The 15,127-nt window shown below is 30.8% G+C and overlaps 4 protein-coding genes across 4 annotated transcripts; 1 reads left to right on the forward strand and 3 right to left on the reverse strand.

Moving 5' to 3' along the window:
- Positions 1 to 1,264: 1,264 nt before the first annotated feature.
- LOC122528247 (probable signal peptidase complex subunit 2) lies at positions 1,265 to 2,614 on the forward strand. The gene is made up of 3 exons (XM_043653183.1): positions 1,265 to 1,477; positions 1,854 to 2,158; positions 2,236 to 2,614. Exons 1-3 carry the CDS (start codon positions 1,448 to 1,450, stop codon positions 2,477 to 2,479), a joined length of 579 nt encoding a protein of 192 aa, XP_043509118.1. The 5' UTR covers positions 1,265 to 1,447; the 3' UTR covers positions 2,480 to 2,614.
- A 276-nt stretch (positions 2,615 to 2,890) lies between these two features.
- Positions 2,891 to 8,474, reverse strand: LOC122528238 (structural maintenance of chromosomes protein 3). The gene is made up of 18 exons (XM_043653164.1): positions 8,308 to 8,474; positions 7,848 to 7,923; positions 7,590 to 7,768; positions 7,355 to 7,513; positions 7,137 to 7,296; positions 6,784 to 7,069; positions 6,531 to 6,705; positions 6,360 to 6,473; positions 6,033 to 6,283; positions 5,814 to 5,957; positions 5,442 to 5,753; positions 5,042 to 5,353; positions 4,463 to 4,955; positions 4,141 to 4,403; positions 3,894 to 4,059; positions 3,673 to 3,811; positions 3,356 to 3,593; positions 2,891 to 3,263 (listed from the first exon to the last, which is right to left on the reverse strand). The coding sequence occupies exons 1-18, from the start codon at positions 8,320 to 8,322 to the stop codon at positions 3,137 to 3,139; spliced, it is 3,609 nt and encodes a 1,202-aa protein (XP_043509099.1). The 5' UTR covers positions 8,323 to 8,474; the 3' UTR covers positions 2,891 to 3,136.
- Positions 8,475 to 8,618: 144 nt separating this feature from the next.
- Positions 8,619 to 9,983, reverse strand: LOC122528243 (DNA-directed RNA polymerase II subunit RPB3). Its single transcript, XM_043653176.1, has 5 exons — positions 9,777 to 9,983; positions 9,564 to 9,708; positions 9,262 to 9,469; positions 8,975 to 9,181; positions 8,619 to 8,914 (listed from the first exon to the last, which is right to left on the reverse strand). The coding sequence occupies exons 1-5, from the start codon at positions 9,860 to 9,862 to the stop codon at positions 8,730 to 8,732; spliced, it is 831 nt and encodes a 276-aa protein (XP_043509111.1). The 5' UTR covers positions 9,863 to 9,983; the 3' UTR covers positions 8,619 to 8,729.
- A 131-nt stretch (positions 9,984 to 10,114) lies between these two features.
- Positions 10,115 to 12,637, reverse strand: LOC122528242 (reticulocalbin-2). The gene is made up of 4 exons (XM_043653175.1): positions 12,379 to 12,637; positions 11,676 to 11,917; positions 11,015 to 11,618; positions 10,115 to 10,933 (listed from the first exon to the last, which is right to left on the reverse strand). The coding sequence occupies exons 2-4, from the start codon at positions 11,896 to 11,898 to the stop codon at positions 10,762 to 10,764; spliced, it is 999 nt and encodes a 332-aa protein (XP_043509110.1). The 5' UTR covers positions 11,899 to 11,917; positions 12,379 to 12,637; the 3' UTR covers positions 10,115 to 10,761.
- Positions 12,638 to 15,127: the final 2,490 nt, after the last annotated feature.

Genomic DNA, 15,127 nt, shown 5'->3' on the forward strand with positions numbered 1-15,127 from the left:
AGACTCCAAGCTTGCCTCTTATGTATTGTTTAAGTATCGTTTACGTATATGAAGAACGTATGAATTTCGTTTACGTTAGCAGTAGTGTCAATAATGGTAGTGCATAGTTTCGCGCAAACTATAGTAAATATTAAATTCAGATTTATTTGCGAACGTAACTAATAGCATTATCTTTAAAATGTGTGCTCGTGGAGTGCGAATTAGTAGCGTGAAAAATTAAAATTAATTATTCCCCTCATATTATAGAGCGTTTAGTTCCACCGGTCTGCCACAACGCGGCGCTAGTGTTTCTTACCCCGTAAAACAGAGAAATTTTCATTTGCGAAAAAACCTAATTTAGCGAAATTAATTGTGAACTTTGGTGATTGTATTACCCTAATTAGACCCTTAGCTTTTTTTTCATACCCCATTTGACCCTTAGAATGCAGAAATAAGTATTTTTATAAATAATTAGTACCATTGAGTTACCGCTAGATGGCGCCACCATGTCCATTTTGTGACAGTTCGCACTAATTACGAGGAAAACCTAATTATGAGAAATAATTTGCGAACTTTTTTATATGCCTCCTTAAAATTAGACTCCTTGCTTTCTTTCTATGTGTGTTTTATCCCAGAAAAACGTGTGTGTAAAAAGTTGGATTTTTTTTCTAATAGATCGAAGGATGTCCTTGTCGCTCACTATTGCTTTCCTTGTCCAGCGTCATTAGACAAGGAGTGCTCTAGCGTGCAACAAGGACAGACATATAGTCGCGGTAACAAGGAGAGCAGCAGTGTGCGACAAGGACAGACATATAAGTGTGGTAAACAAGGAGGGCAATAGTGTGCGACAAGAACAGTACATGTGGTTCGTCCGACAAGGAGCGATAAGGATAGTTATGTATGATGCATTAGACAAGGACCTCAATATTATACGACAAGGATAGTTCTATGTTGCGCGCTAGACAAGGAGCGCAATAGTGTGCGATATAGATAGAGAGAGTGATTAGTTTTCACCATTTCACCGCTACGTGGTGATAGTGTTTCGTAGGCCATGAATTGATCAAATTTTCATTTTCAGAAAAAACTAATTTCTAACGTTCATAATTGAATCCCTCTAATTAAACTATGAGTTTTCTTCTTGCATTCAACTTTTTTATTGAGCTGCATGTAAAAAATGCAAATTTTGTCTAATAGATGTATTTTTGTGAATAATATTAATTTATCGTAAAGTATAACTTATGATTAAAATTTGTAGGCATGTCTCATTTGAAAAATTATTAAAAAATTATTATTGGTTTTACTTAAATCGTTATTCTAATTATGATATAATTTAAACCATAACGTGTGACGTGAGAAAACGTCGTATGTCGAGTCTATTCTATCCTTAGTCGATGATTAAATAATTTGATTTGTAGAATATAGTGATTTAATATAGCTACAATTGTTTTGTTACCAAATTGTGGTTAAGATGGGTGCGGATAAGAATGCAGAAAATCTTGTAAGTTTAATTACATAATATTAATGAATAAAAGTTTCACAAAATATACATTTAGATATGTTATCAGTTTTAAACATGCATCTATGCGTATTTCAGTTATAGTGCACGCTGGAATACGCCACGTATGGCATTTTTATGGATATATTAAGATCGTAATTAATTTCAGCTTTCTATTGTTTATTAATGCGAATTGCCTAGTGTAATATTATGTATTATCTACAAATGTTATTAGGTTATATTTTATACATATTTAAAATACGTTCGTGTGTGCCGGTGTAAAGCATGAAACGCAACAATAACGTGTATAACAATTTTATCTATATATTAATTAAACAGTCAACAACTTTCTTTCCTAATGAGTTATTTACTGTTTCAGGTAATAAAAATCAACAAATGGGACGGATCTGCGGTGAAGAATGCATTAGATGATGCAGTTAAAGACGTACTTACAAAAAAATATAATTACATAGAAAATTTTGCTCTACTCGATGGAAGATTGGCTCTCTGCGGTATTGCTGTAATAATTGCAATTGTTGCTCTTCTCTGTGATTATTTATATCCTTTCCCTGCGTCAAAACCTGTATTAGTTGCTTGTGTTTCATTATATTTTTTTTTAATGGGACTTTTGACTTTGTATACAACATACAAAGAAAAAGGTATATTTGTTGTAGCCATTCAAAGGTAAAGTTAAATCTGTTATTTAACGTTTTCTAATTTTTTTGAATAAATTTTAGATTGTCGTATTTTATATATTTCAGAGATCCTGCAGGCTTCAATCCTGATCTAATTTGGGAAGCAAGCTCATATTTAAAAAGACACGATGACAAATATAATCTTGTATTGTCTGTTAGAAGTACAGCCACAGGAAATGTGAATGAAACTAGTGTTACAAAATCTGTTGCAAATTTTATTGATGTCAATGGTGTTGTCATACCAGAATTAGTAGAGAATGTTGTGACAAACATGCATGATGGCTTAACTAATCAACGTAAAGAAAAGTAGCAGGAGCTCAATTAATTGTCTGTACGAACACAATTTTTTTTCGTAGTTCTCGGAACAATATTCTTTCTATTTCATATATTTCATATTACTGTAAATCTATTTCAAGAATAAAAGTCAAGGATAATTTTAAAATGACGTATGTATTATAATTCATGTTTAAATACAATAGAAAAACAAATATAAACTTTTACATAGCTTGTTAATAGAATAAAAATTTTCTGTATCCACTTATATTACTAGTGAATTATTTACATAGTTACGTCATGCTCTATTTGATAATTTCATTTTTAATATCACAGTTGAAATTAAACAAATGGTAGCCATTGGAATATGGTATGCATATCTTTAACAATCAAGAAATAAGAAAACAAAGTGACAAATGTTTAGAATATATAAATAATATGCCACGAGTTATTAATGAAAAATAGAGATGATTATTCATTGATCCCTAAACAGGTACAACATAAAATGTGCTGTTTTCGTTGATAATCGAAATGTTTTTCGTTTAATGTGGTAAACGTACACTTTTAGAAAAATTGTAAAAATTATCAACAGACACAATACAATTTAGCTAATTTATATCTTATATAAATCTTTTTCTTGAAAAAAAAATAAGTTTCCGGATCGATGATATAATTTATAAAGTAGTTTACACTATTAACCATGTGTTGTATCATCTTCTACAAAATCAGCTGCTTCTTCTCGTGTTACACATACTACATGAGAAACTTTGTTTCTAAACTTGACACCATAAAATTTGTTTGCATGTTGCAGTAGTTCTGGTCTGTAAAACAATTAATTACATATGTGATTACATAAGAAATTATATATTATTGTTAGAGTATTTATAATATTTAAAAAATACTAGAAAGTTACCGGAAAGTTGTTGTGATAAATTGTGCATCGGAACTAAGTTCATGAATCATATCCGCTACAGCTTTCCTATGTTGCGCATCTAAAGCTTGATCAATTTCATCAAATAAATAAAACGGTGCTGGGTCACACTTTTGAATTGCAAATATTAATGCTAATGCCACAAGTGATTTTTGTCCTCCAGATAATTGATTCATTTCTCTCATTTCAGCTCTATGACCAGTAAAAGAAACTCGTATACCTGTATGAAAAAATATTTCCGAATGATTTATTTATTTTTTGTTTATTAATGAAAAAAAGAAATTTGCAAATTATCTCACCAACGCCGATAAATCTATCAGAATCAGCTGCTTCTGTTGTCGTATCATCTCCTTCGTCTCCATCTGCAGTTTTCATAACCAATTGAGCATGACCTGATGGTACAAGTTTTTTGAATACTTCACTAAAATATTTGCTTACCTAAATACAGAAAGAATAAATTAAATATTTCACTTCTAGCAGTTAATCAGAAGTAAGTATAGAATAAAATTACATTACATACTTGTTTAAATGTAAATTGAATTGCTTCGCATTTACGTTGTTCAAGTACTGACATCAACTCTTTAATTTTTTCGTCACCTCTGTCTAATTCTTCTTTTCTTTTTACCAATTTCTCTTTTTGATCACTAAATGACATGAACTGATCTAATGCTTTCTTATTTACATGACTAAAATAAAAAGTAATAATACTAATTTTTGTTAAGTATAAAAGACTTTTATATTTCTGCATGTATTATTCCATTATGTACCTGTATTTCTTTAAGTGATTATTTGCTTTCTCCATTTCTTTAAACAACTGTTTGGTAGACATAGCACTAAATTTAGAATATACTTCATGACTAGGTAGTGCACCGAGCTCTGTAATTTTTTGTGTGCATTCTACTATTTTCTGCTGCAAAATATTCAATTTGCTGGCTAGTTTTTCTAAGTCTTTAGCATCTGCTTCTATTTTTTCTTGTGCTTCTTTCTCCTTGATTTTCCACTTTTCAACTTCCGCTGACTCTGCTTTTTGCTATAAAATACTTTATATGTAATATGTACTAAATTTAATACAGATAAATGATAATTTACCTTTTTTATAGCATTAGTCACCCTTTCATTCTGAGCTTTAAAGTCTGCATTTACTCTTACTAATCTTTTTTCAATATCTGCTAGTTGTGCATTTGATGAATCTAATTGACGTTGTCGATCTTCTACCGATATTTCTTGTAAAGCCTGAATCAATTCATCTCTTCTTCTGACCAAATTATTAGTCAACAAATTCTCCAATTTATTTTTTTCAGCTTCTAATCGCATTCGCTTAGCAAATGCTTCTTTGTTATCTTTTGTTAATCGTCTTATGTCGTCATTTAACGTATCAACTTGACGTTGATCAGCAACAGACAGTTGTGCCATAAGTTCTTGATGTAATTCACTTTCTAAGCCTTCTTTTGTTGCACGCATTGCTTCTAAGCTCGATGTACACTGTGCTAGACTTCTTTCTTTCGGTGTGCGGTACCGTTCTATTGCGTTCAGTTCTTCCTTCATAAGTCGTATTTCTGCTTTCATTTTATCGTACACATCTCTACAAAAATAAGAAAATTGTCCGAAATGTTGGATTTTTTATCGCTATGTTTTATGTTTAATTATTTTAATTTTTCGGTAACTTACTTAGCTTTGCTATTTTTAGTTTCTGTTCTTTGCATTTCGCTAACATAAGAACTGATATTTTGGTCTGCTTTTCTGATTTCTTCTTTAAGAGTGGAAAATTGAGATTCGAGAGATGAAATTTGAGCTATTAACTCTGATCTAGTTTTCTGTATTTCTAATCGAGATCTTAGTGTATTAAAGTAGCCGCCTGTTAATGATCCTTTTGAAGATACTTGATCACCTTCAAGAGTTACACAATCTAAACCTGAAGTACGAGCCAGATTTGTTGCGGCTTCTAAATTGCGACAAATTAGTGTTTTTCCAAATATATACCTGCATTTAAAAATAAATATAAAAATGTTTTTACTTTCATTGTTTTTTAAATTTAAATATATTACTAAAAAATTTTATTATTGCGTACCTCAAAGCTTTGTCATATTTTTGATCGTAATTTAATTGTGATATCATAGGTATAGCATCACTAGTTTCTGGATAATCTATGTCTTTTACGTGAAGTCGATTTAATGGCATAAATGTTACTTCTCCCGGAAGACGCTGATTATTCATTTCTTTCAAAATTTTTGTTCCAAATTTATCAGTTTCCACAATATGATGAAACAATCGATTTCCTGCAGTTACCTCTACAGCCATATAAACACTCTTGTCGCAACTAAAATTCTCAATCACAGGCCCATAATAACTACCCACCTCATGAGCCATATCTTTACGTGTACTGAGAAAGGAACATATGTTAATGAGAATTATATTTTTAAATCATTTAAATAATATTTACCGAAATGTATCTAACACTTTTCGCACGCTGTCTCGACCATTTAGAATAGGTTTTCCTGCCATGGATCGTAAGCTTTGATCTGCTTTTGCCAGATCTTCTTTTAGTCCAGATAAATTTAGTTGTAATACACTCTCTTGTCGATATCTACAATACAAATCTTTATCTTAGATTTTGTTAAAGTTCTTTAACTATAAAAAAAAAACTATATAACAAACGAACTGTTCTTTTCGTGTAGCTTGACATTGATCCTTTGCTTTGGTAAGTTCATAATATTGTTTATTGTGTTCATCTATTGAAGTTCGTTGTTGTTCCATTTCACGCGTGTGTTCTTCGATCTTCTTTTCTAAAGTATCTTGTTTTTCTGCATCTCGTTTCAAGTCCTCGCTAATTTTTCTTTGATGTTCTTCTTTATCTTTAATTTGTTTGGTAAGTTGTTTAAGTTCATTTTGTATCCATTTATCTCTTTCATCCTAACACGAAAAACAAGAAATTATTAAAATATTTTTCTCTATATTTCATCTTCCATATACAAGTCATATTGAATACCCTGCTAGTAAATTGACTGCCACGTCCTTGTTTGGCATACAATTCTTTTCGTTTTTGCTCTTTCAATTGCAATTCACGTGTACATTCTTCCTCAGTACGTTTCATTTCTTCATACTAAAATAAAATTATTAATGAAATTGCTATCACGGACATAAATAAGTTGTAACTTACGTCTGGTTTTAGTCGTTCCAATTCTGCTGCCTTTACTGCAATATTACCTTCCAATTTTTCTAATTCTTGTTGAGCACGTTTTCGACTATCATTATCTCCTTTTACTTCTTCTAATAAATCGTTAATAGTTAATGTTAATTTAGTTTTCTCTTTTAATAACTGTTGTTGTTCAGCACTGAAAATTTTATCTTTGTTTTATCACTAATACAAATGATTGTTACAAATTAGTCTCACAGAATTATATAACTGTTACCTTAGCGTATCGCGTTCTTCTTTTGCAGTTTGTACTTCTTTCTTTGCTTCTTTAAGGCGTTTTGTCGCTGCTCTCACCATTTCTTGTGCTGTTTTTGCTTCTGCACATAATCTGGCTTGTTCAGCCCCGCTATTAGCTCTAGATTTTTCCAGTTCTTCCAACTTTCTTTTATTTTCTTTGAGCTCTCTTTCATGAATTGTATATTCTAAACATCGACGTTGTTTATCCCAACATTGATATTCTTTAAGTTCTTCTTTTTCCTCTTCCAATGTTTTTAAACGTTCCTCTACAATTGTGAAATTGTAAATTACTAATTATTCTTCAAAACATCATAAACTTAAACAATGAGTTACCTATAGTTCTTAAAAAATCTTGAATTTTTTCTAGTTTCCCTTCAGTTTCTTTTAAAATAAATTTTGATTCCTCTCTCCTGTCATCATATACTCTAGTACCAGCTACTTCCCTTAATAATTTAAGTCTTTGAGAATCAGGTGCTGTTGCCATTTGATTGATCTATAACAATACAACATATTTTTTCTGCTCTTATAAATAAGTACATCATAAAATATACCTTTCCCTGTTTTACAATATAGTATGGATTTGATCGTGAAAATCCTGCTGATTCTAACAAATTCATTACATCATTTCTTGTTACTATTCTTTTATTGAGGAAGTACTGATCCTTCTTTGAACCAATTACCCTTCTTAAATATACTTCTTCTTTATCAATCTACAAGAACAAATAATGGCAGAAAATTAATAATTCAATAAAAATACGAAATTGTATAATAATAAATTTTACATACTGGTAATCTTCCATCAGAATTATCAAATATAATTTCCACATGTGCAGAAATAACTCTTGGTCCTGTGCCTTCATGTAATAATGCTTGTCTCTGTTCAGGTCTGAGATGAGAAAATTCATCGCTCAAAACAAACTGGATTGCATAAAAAAAGTTGCTCTTGCCAGAACCATTTCTTCCAACTTGACACAAAGAAAAACCATTTGTAAATTTGATTAAAAAATCTATTACATTCCATTAAAATGAAGTAAATATACATACCTACTACATTATGCCTTGGATCAAAGGGCTCTACTACTGTTTGTTCACGATATGACTTAAAACCCTGTATGATTACCTGATCACAGAAAAATTCATTATGTATAAAATATAATTATTTTCTTGTGACATTTTATTTTTTCGACTGATACGTTTTAAGATAGCAAATAAAAACATTCCTGCAAAAATTAGTGTCATCGTATATTTCTAATCACTTATGTATATATTTATATGTGTGATAACATTTTTTTCGAGATATGTGTCTAACCATGAAATCGTAAGATTCTGTTCGCATCAAATGTAAAAAAATAGAAAAATCATGCATAAAATAATGTTTGTGTATCAACATTAAATGATAGTAGCCATACTTTCTTCGAATCAAGAGCGTCTATCAAAAGGAAGTTGCAGGTACCGCGCAAAAAGAGACAGAAACTTAGAAAATATTCTAATTCTTTTTTAATACCTGTTTAATATACATAGTGAGATTGAAATTCACACGAGTGTTTCTCGTGTTAACACCCCACAACAGCACAGAAGTCAAAAGTCGTTTCTCTGTCACTGAATGGAACAAAAACTTTCAACCGACTTGTTGGCACAGCGACATTTGTAAAATAATCTGCAAGGCGACGACGTAATAAAGTTCCTAGATTTGGGCGGGAGACACATTTTCATGACCACTACTTAGGCAAAAAAACACTATTTCTTAATTTTATTCATATTTAAATTTGGGATCTTTCAAGGTTATGTTTCATTTTTTTATTATGAAAATGAACGGTTACAGAAATAATATTATAATACGAGTCATATTAATGATAATTTTAATTTTTATAAGAGTATAAAGAAAGAATCCTAAAATATTTAAATGTCTATAGCAATATATTTAATTTAATGATGAATACTCAGAGCATCACTTTGAACTTCATGACTCAATTGTGTTTGTAAATTCGATAATTTATTTTTCAATGCTGCAATGCCCATTATGACAATATTCTCAGGCTTTAGAGCTCCACTACTTTCCACATTGAAGTAGTATTTATTTGGTTTAGCTTCCCAATTGAATGGTGCTTCATCTGGAACATTTTACAATTAACTCAATATGTAATCAATACTCATAATAAAACAATGCTTACATTGATCTTCTTCCAATTCACTGTATTCTGATTTTGGCCATTCATCAGGTTTCGGAAACAATGTGTGTCTCATAGCGTTATCTGGATCATATTCAAAACTCACACCAGCAGTGGGATTCCATTTTGCATGTTCTTTTCCAAAACCTTTTTTTGCATATGCTCTTAACTTCAATTCTTGTCCTTTTCTCAATTTCACTATCAATATTTCTGCATAAAAGTATGTCAATTCATATCATGTACCACATTATGAGAATAATGGATATATCATATAAAAAAATAATATGAACCATCTGTTTCTCCATATTCGCTAGCATCATCTTCTCTGTGTCTAGATGTAACTGGAAGTACTCTTTGATCACTGGATTTGAAATCTTTAGTAGTCACATGTCGAGTTTGATCTTCTGTACACTTTACATCAAGCGTGAATTCGACGCTGCATTCTGGGCAGAAATCCATGCACTGACAGTCTCTTGTATATTGTATCCTATCAATAACCTAAAGAATTTTAATATCATATTTAATATTTTAATACCTCTATTTTTATTAAAAAATCTCGAATATATTAGACGATTAATTTTCAATTATTTACTTCATCACTTATTAATGGTATCATTCCGATCCTATGTGCTAAAAATTCATCACTTAACACGGTTGAATTAGCTTCCAATTGTATCCAATCGATAGCCATAGTAGGTGTCTCAGCAATAAAGACGCGTCTCATACTGTTTGCTACACTGTAGGAAATTAAAAATTTATTTAAAATGGAGAAAAACAGATTAAACGGTCTCTGATATAACCTTACCTTAGTTCTGTGTCTTCTACTTGAAATTTCACATTTTCTTCTGTTAAATCTGAAATGTGAACTGATGGTTGATTTGCGTATGGCATTTTGTTCAATTTTTTATATTAAAATCAATATAAAATATAATTTATAGTTAATATGTTCTTTTTTTCTACAACTTTTAAATGATGTGTTACTGCGCTATAGATACTGTGTCAATTAGGAATGTAGCGCCATCGCGAAAGATACATATATATATATAATATATATATACATATATATATATATATATATATATATATATATATAATTTACAAATATATTGAGTTTCAAAAACCGCAATAGAACATAAACTTATGTAAGATGTAATGTATTTTTTATTTTAAAAAATTTATTATACATTTTTTGTCACATAATATGAAAAGTAGACAAAACTGCATTAAAGGTTATATCTGGATACTAAACAACATAATTATTTATTTATACATATATAAATACTGAGCAATAATCAATAAAATTTAATATTTTAAATTACTATTTTCCTAAATTCCTACTTCGCTTTCACTTATTTTTATAATTCTGCAAAAGAAAATGATATCAATGCATGTACATAATCGACTGTTTATATAATAAATCATAAAATTAAGATTTTGGTAACTCTTATAAACGATACTAAATCTTATAACATAACATTACTGTGCTAACATTTGTATAAGATGATGCCAGTTTTTTATGGCACTAAACTTTTGTAAAAATTGGAAGACTGTGGCTTGTGAGACTATTTGTTGAGTATCTTAATCAAGTTTGTGCAATTGTAAATGTTTGTAGATGTTGTATCAGTGTTAATATAAATGTATTCTAAATGCAGCATAAATAGGAATACCAAACATATAAGAGCTGAAATCATGGCATTAAAAATTATTAAAAATATTTTCAGCCATGTAAGTTGTTGATAACTATTATGAAAAGAAGTAAAAATTTTACTAATCCATTTAGTAATGAATTTTCAAAGTTCATCAGTGAAACGTTCAATTTCTTGTAAATGATCTCCATAGTCTGTAGCTTCACTACCAACAAAAGTATCGTGATGGTCTAAAATTTCATCAAACGATAATCTATTATCGTGATCGTCATCGGATGCGGCAAATAAATGATCAACTTCGTCGCTTGCAATTTCCCTGAAATATTTGATAATGTGAAATATGTTTTGAAGAAATATTTCAGTCATCAAGAAATATTTTATATAATTATTTACTTACTCATTACTAGGTACCAGCCAAGAAAGTATTTCATCAGAATCTAATCTTCCATCTCCATTTTTATCATGTTCATAATCAAATTTATCTTTTTCTATTAATAACCATTCTTTATCTTCAGCTTTAGCTCTATTTCCAATAAATTCTTGGAAACTAATATATCCATCTTTATCTGTATCCTTGTCATCTAGAGCTTGCTTCAATAGAAGTGGGAACATTCTTGGTGTTTCTTCAGGATGTGAATAAGCTTTGAATTCTTCTGCATTTAGATACCCATCTTTGTCTATATCAGCAGCTTCAAAAGTTTCCCTATCATCAGTGATAACTTTGTCATCCACTGCTAAGTCTTCTGGATCTGTGCCATATGTATCTTGAAGGAGTTCGTTCCAATTGACTTTACCATCTTCATCTGTATCAGCATCTTCCAATCGGTCTTGAGATTCTTCAGCAGAAAGCATGCTAAAAGAACGTAGAATCCAAGCTTTTAGTTCATTTCTCTCAATAAATTTGTCATTGTTTAAATCCATCTTTGTCAATAAAATTGCTAGACGTCGTTTTGATTCCTTAGTTGGAAGTTTGTCAAACTCTTCTGCCTTCTTTATGCTCCCTATGAAAAATGAAAAAGAAATGAAAAGTTCTTAACGCAATGTAAAATAAGAATTACCTAGAATAGCTTCATGATCGAATTCTTGATGATGTTCCCCCCCAGCATAGTGGTCCATGTCTCGCGGACTAAATGCACCATCCTCTGTTCTTTCATTGCTACTTTGTTTATTGTGCTGATGAGAATGTATATGCGCGGATGCTGCATTTCCGAATGAAAACGATCCAAGAATCGTGAAGACAAAAAGGAGAAGAATTCCTACATGCATCTGGCGTGTATCCATTGTAGATTTTGAGAAAATTCTGGAATTCAGAATAAAAAGAGATAACCTCACTACATGAGGAATTTGACAGGTGCACTGTTATCTACACAGATTGTCACAACGACTTCTATCGATTGTTCGTCGTTACGCATGTCGTATAATCGTTCTCGAAAATCGATAAGATTCAAATTCGACCGTTTTCGAGAGATTCCTCCATTAATAATACAGTATGCCACGGATTGAAGTACAAAGTGCTTGTGTATAAAATTATCTTTATAATTGACGTAAATTCGTGTTTGAATCATGTTTATACAAGTGTCGTGATCGAAGAAGCTTGTTCGATGAAATGTGAAATCGATGGTAGGAAAATGATAATCTTGGTGAATAATCAACAAGATATTCATGCAAACGATTCAATATATTCAAGAATGATTTTATATAAAGAAAAAATATGAGCTTCTAGTCTGGAATTCGTATTGTAGATTAAATAACTTTACTTACATCTTAAGAAATTTTTTTTCAAAGTTGAATATTCATTGCCACGTGTCTTACTTTGGAGAATTCTTAGTTTCCTCTTTGAGTCTACGATTTTGTTAGTGAGATGAAACTTTCCTTTCGGTCTGGATGTCAGTAATACATGTGCCTCTTAGAATTTCAGTGCTTGGCTGTGAAAAGAGACGAAGAAAAAGAGCGTTAGGTCTGCCTTAGCCACGATCAGTATGTGCGGTCATGATTTTGTTCTAGGGTGAGCGTTCAAAAATAGACGTACTAACACGCGTTCAATTTATTTCTAACTTCAGTGATCATCAAGCAAATGACACAGAAAGGAGAGAAAGAGAGACTGATGACTAGAGGATAAATTATCGCAAAAGCGTTATTTCCTGACCTGTGATAATGATTCGATAAATTACGTAAATGTAAGACGGAAGTACGCTCTCTAAAAATATCTATCTAGAAATATTTTTAGCTTGAATGTGTATAATTCAATTTTAATTTTTTCTTTCACAAATTAAAAGCTTTCTAAATATAAAGGTTCAAGATATTTGTCCAAATCTCGAACAGTTATCTCTCAAACATGCAAAATAGCATAAGTAGTGTTAAGTAGTATTCTTCTGCAACTATTTGTCCTTCGAAACCAATTTTAATACTAAGCAGAATATTGATTTTATTGCTATAAAAAGATAATTTTATCGAAGGCCGTCTGAAAATGGCCGTCAGCTTCTTCGAATATTTGAAAATCGTCTGCAAAGTTATTACACAGATATATATGAATAGATCTTTCATTTCGGGGTTCTAGGAACCCCTTACCATTTTTGTGTCACATTCTGTTGTATCGATTTAGACAGGTTTTGCACTGCAGCACTACTAGTGATAAGAATTGAAATGATGTAAAAATAAATATCTTTGAACGAATTAAACTCAAGATTGTTAAAGTAGAGACTTTACTCTTTAAAATAAAATCAAGTTAATTGTTTTACAATTATTTTTTCACGAAATTACAACAGTTTAAAATATTTTTCATTAAGTGAGTGAATATTTTCGTTTTTTTAAAAGAATTCTTAGTTTCCTCTTTGAGTCTACATTTTCATAAATTTTGTGTATTTGACTTAGACCATGAAAGTTTTTTATTCTAAGTTAATATTTCGTGTGAAATATTGGGTTTAAAATAATTGAAGATTACAGCGCCACTACACGGTGAAATAGGCAATACACTTCCTACGATTCTCGAACGTAATCGATATTTCTCATTATCGATGTTTAAGCGCGAGAGCAGATCCCTAATGGTGGAAAAAAGCACACCTCATCTGTAAAAGTGTCATCAGAAAAATCATCCAGAAAGAAGTGTCATTCAAAAGTTCTCAGGTAAAAATATAAATCATAATAGCTGTTAGATTAGTGTTTGTGTTGCGAATTTTTAAGATAAAATGTGCATTTTTGGCTTCAACTCAAGATAAGATTTAACCAAATAATTATTACATATAATTTTCAACAATTATAGCAATAATCGCTTTAAACAGAACATACTATGCTGAAAGTTATTTATAATTTTATACCAAGATTTAATTTCAATTCTGACCAGTACAAATATTGTAATCTTGTAATTGACAACTCATTATATATATGTATGTATTTTATTCTATGCTTTTGTATTTTATTATATGCTTTTATACATACACTTTTATTATAACATTTTCTTCTTATTTGTTGATTCTTTAACTTCATACTGCGTAATTCTTAACACTTCTAATATTAATTTCAACAACAGTTTATTAAGAATGTACGTATTTAATAGTTAAAATAATAATTTTACTACGTAATATAATGAAATTGTACAGTTCTCAAACAAAGTAAAACGTAGAAGGCCTTGCAGCTCGAAATTCGAAGTAAAAAACAACAACACAAACACAATGTTTATGTTCGTTTTAAACATCGTGTCTGTTTGGACAGGATTATCCCATCCCCTACTACTTTCTCAATTGAAGGACGAGACGTGTCGCAGGGAGTCACTCGGCTGTGGAATTTCGTGACAACAACACGTATTACGTCGCATTAGGTTCGTAACTTTTTCTAATCTATCGATGCCGTTCCTTCGATGGCATCATTTCTTCGAGACTCTTTTAGTAATATCATTTAATTAATACGCATGTGTCTAACAATTAATTGAGCATTACGACAACGAAATCGTGTAATACCGTTTTGAGAATCTATGGTAAGAGTGGTCGAGTTAAATGCTGTAGGTCGTATCTATGGAACTTTTCTGGACTGCAGTTCCAAACTTAACTGTTTGGGACTCTTCCCAGCGCGTTGAAATCGGCCCTTATATAAACCGACTTTTTTAAGTGTTCTTCTCGATCACATGATCGGGAAGATAAGGTGTTTTATGGTTGTTGATAGGATCAGACCCATAAAGTAATTTTGACAATTACTTTATGGGCCTAACAATACTGCGTCCCGAGTATGCGCCCCTTACATTATATTTACTATTCCTGGCCATTAGGACCAAGGACAGAGGAACGTATTACTTGAAACTTTTTGCACCAATTTTTCTTCAATCGTCGATTTCACTCTTACGGTTATTGGCTTGTCTTATATACTTTTTTAATAGAATTTAAAGTTGGTTATTGCTTCACTTTTATATTATTTGCCTTCATTTGACATATTTATTCTAACTTTTGGTTTCTTTTTGTGCAGATTATTCCCTGGTTGCAAAGATAGCATAGAATGCATAGATCATTAATGAACAATCTGA

The sequence above is a fragment of the Frieseomelitta varia genome, unplaced genomic scaffold (genome assembly GCF_011392965.1).
Source record: "Frieseomelitta varia isolate USP_RPSP 00005682 unplaced genomic scaffold, Fvar_1.2 scaffold_247, whole genome shotgun sequence".
NCBI classification, from domain to species: Eukaryota; Metazoa; Arthropoda; class Insecta; order Hymenoptera; family Apidae; genus Frieseomelitta; species Frieseomelitta varia.

Coding starts and splice junctions, on each gene's coding strand:
- LOC122528247 (XM_043653183.1), top strand. CDS start 1,448: ATGGGTGCGGATAAGAATGCAGAAAATCTT. Junction 1,478..1,853: donor ATAAGAATGCAGAAAATCTT/GTAAGTTTAATT, acceptor TTACTGTTTCAG/GTAATAAAAATCAACAAATG. Junction 2,159..2,235: donor TTTGTTGTAGCCATTCAAAG/GTAAAGTTAAAT, acceptor TATATATTTCAG/AGATCCTGCAGGCTTCAATC.
- LOC122528238 (XM_043653164.1), bottom strand. Junction 6,706..6,783: donor GAAGAACGCGATACGCTAAG/GTAACAGTTATA, acceptor TAAAATTTTCAG/TGCTGAACAACAACAGTTAT. Junction 3,812..3,893: donor TTCAATTTACATTTAAACAA/GTATGTAATGTA, acceptor TTCTGTATTTAG/GTAAGCAAATATTTTAGTGA.
- LOC122528243 (XM_043653176.1), bottom strand. CDS start 9,862: ATGCCATACGCAAATCAACCATCAGTTCACATTTCAGATTTAACAGAA. Junction 9,470..9,563: donor TACCATTAATAAGTGATGAA/GTAAATAATTGA, acceptor AAAATTCTTTAG/GTTATTGATAGGATACAATA. Junction 8,915..8,974: donor TGAATTGGAAGAAGATCAAT/GTAAGCATTGTT, acceptor AAAATGTTCCAG/ATGAAGCACCATTCAATTGG.
- LOC122528242 (XM_043653175.1), bottom strand. CDS start 11,898: ATGGATACACGCCAGATGCATGTAGGAATTCTTCTCCTTTTTGTCTTC. Junction 11,619..11,675: donor CGATCATGAAGCTATTCTAG/GTAATTCTTATT, acceptor CATTTTTCATAG/GGAGCATAAAGAAGGCAGAA. Junction 10,934..11,014: donor TGGCTGGTACCTAGTAATGA/GTAAGTAAATAA, acceptor CAAATATTTCAG/GGAAATTGCAAGCGACGAAG.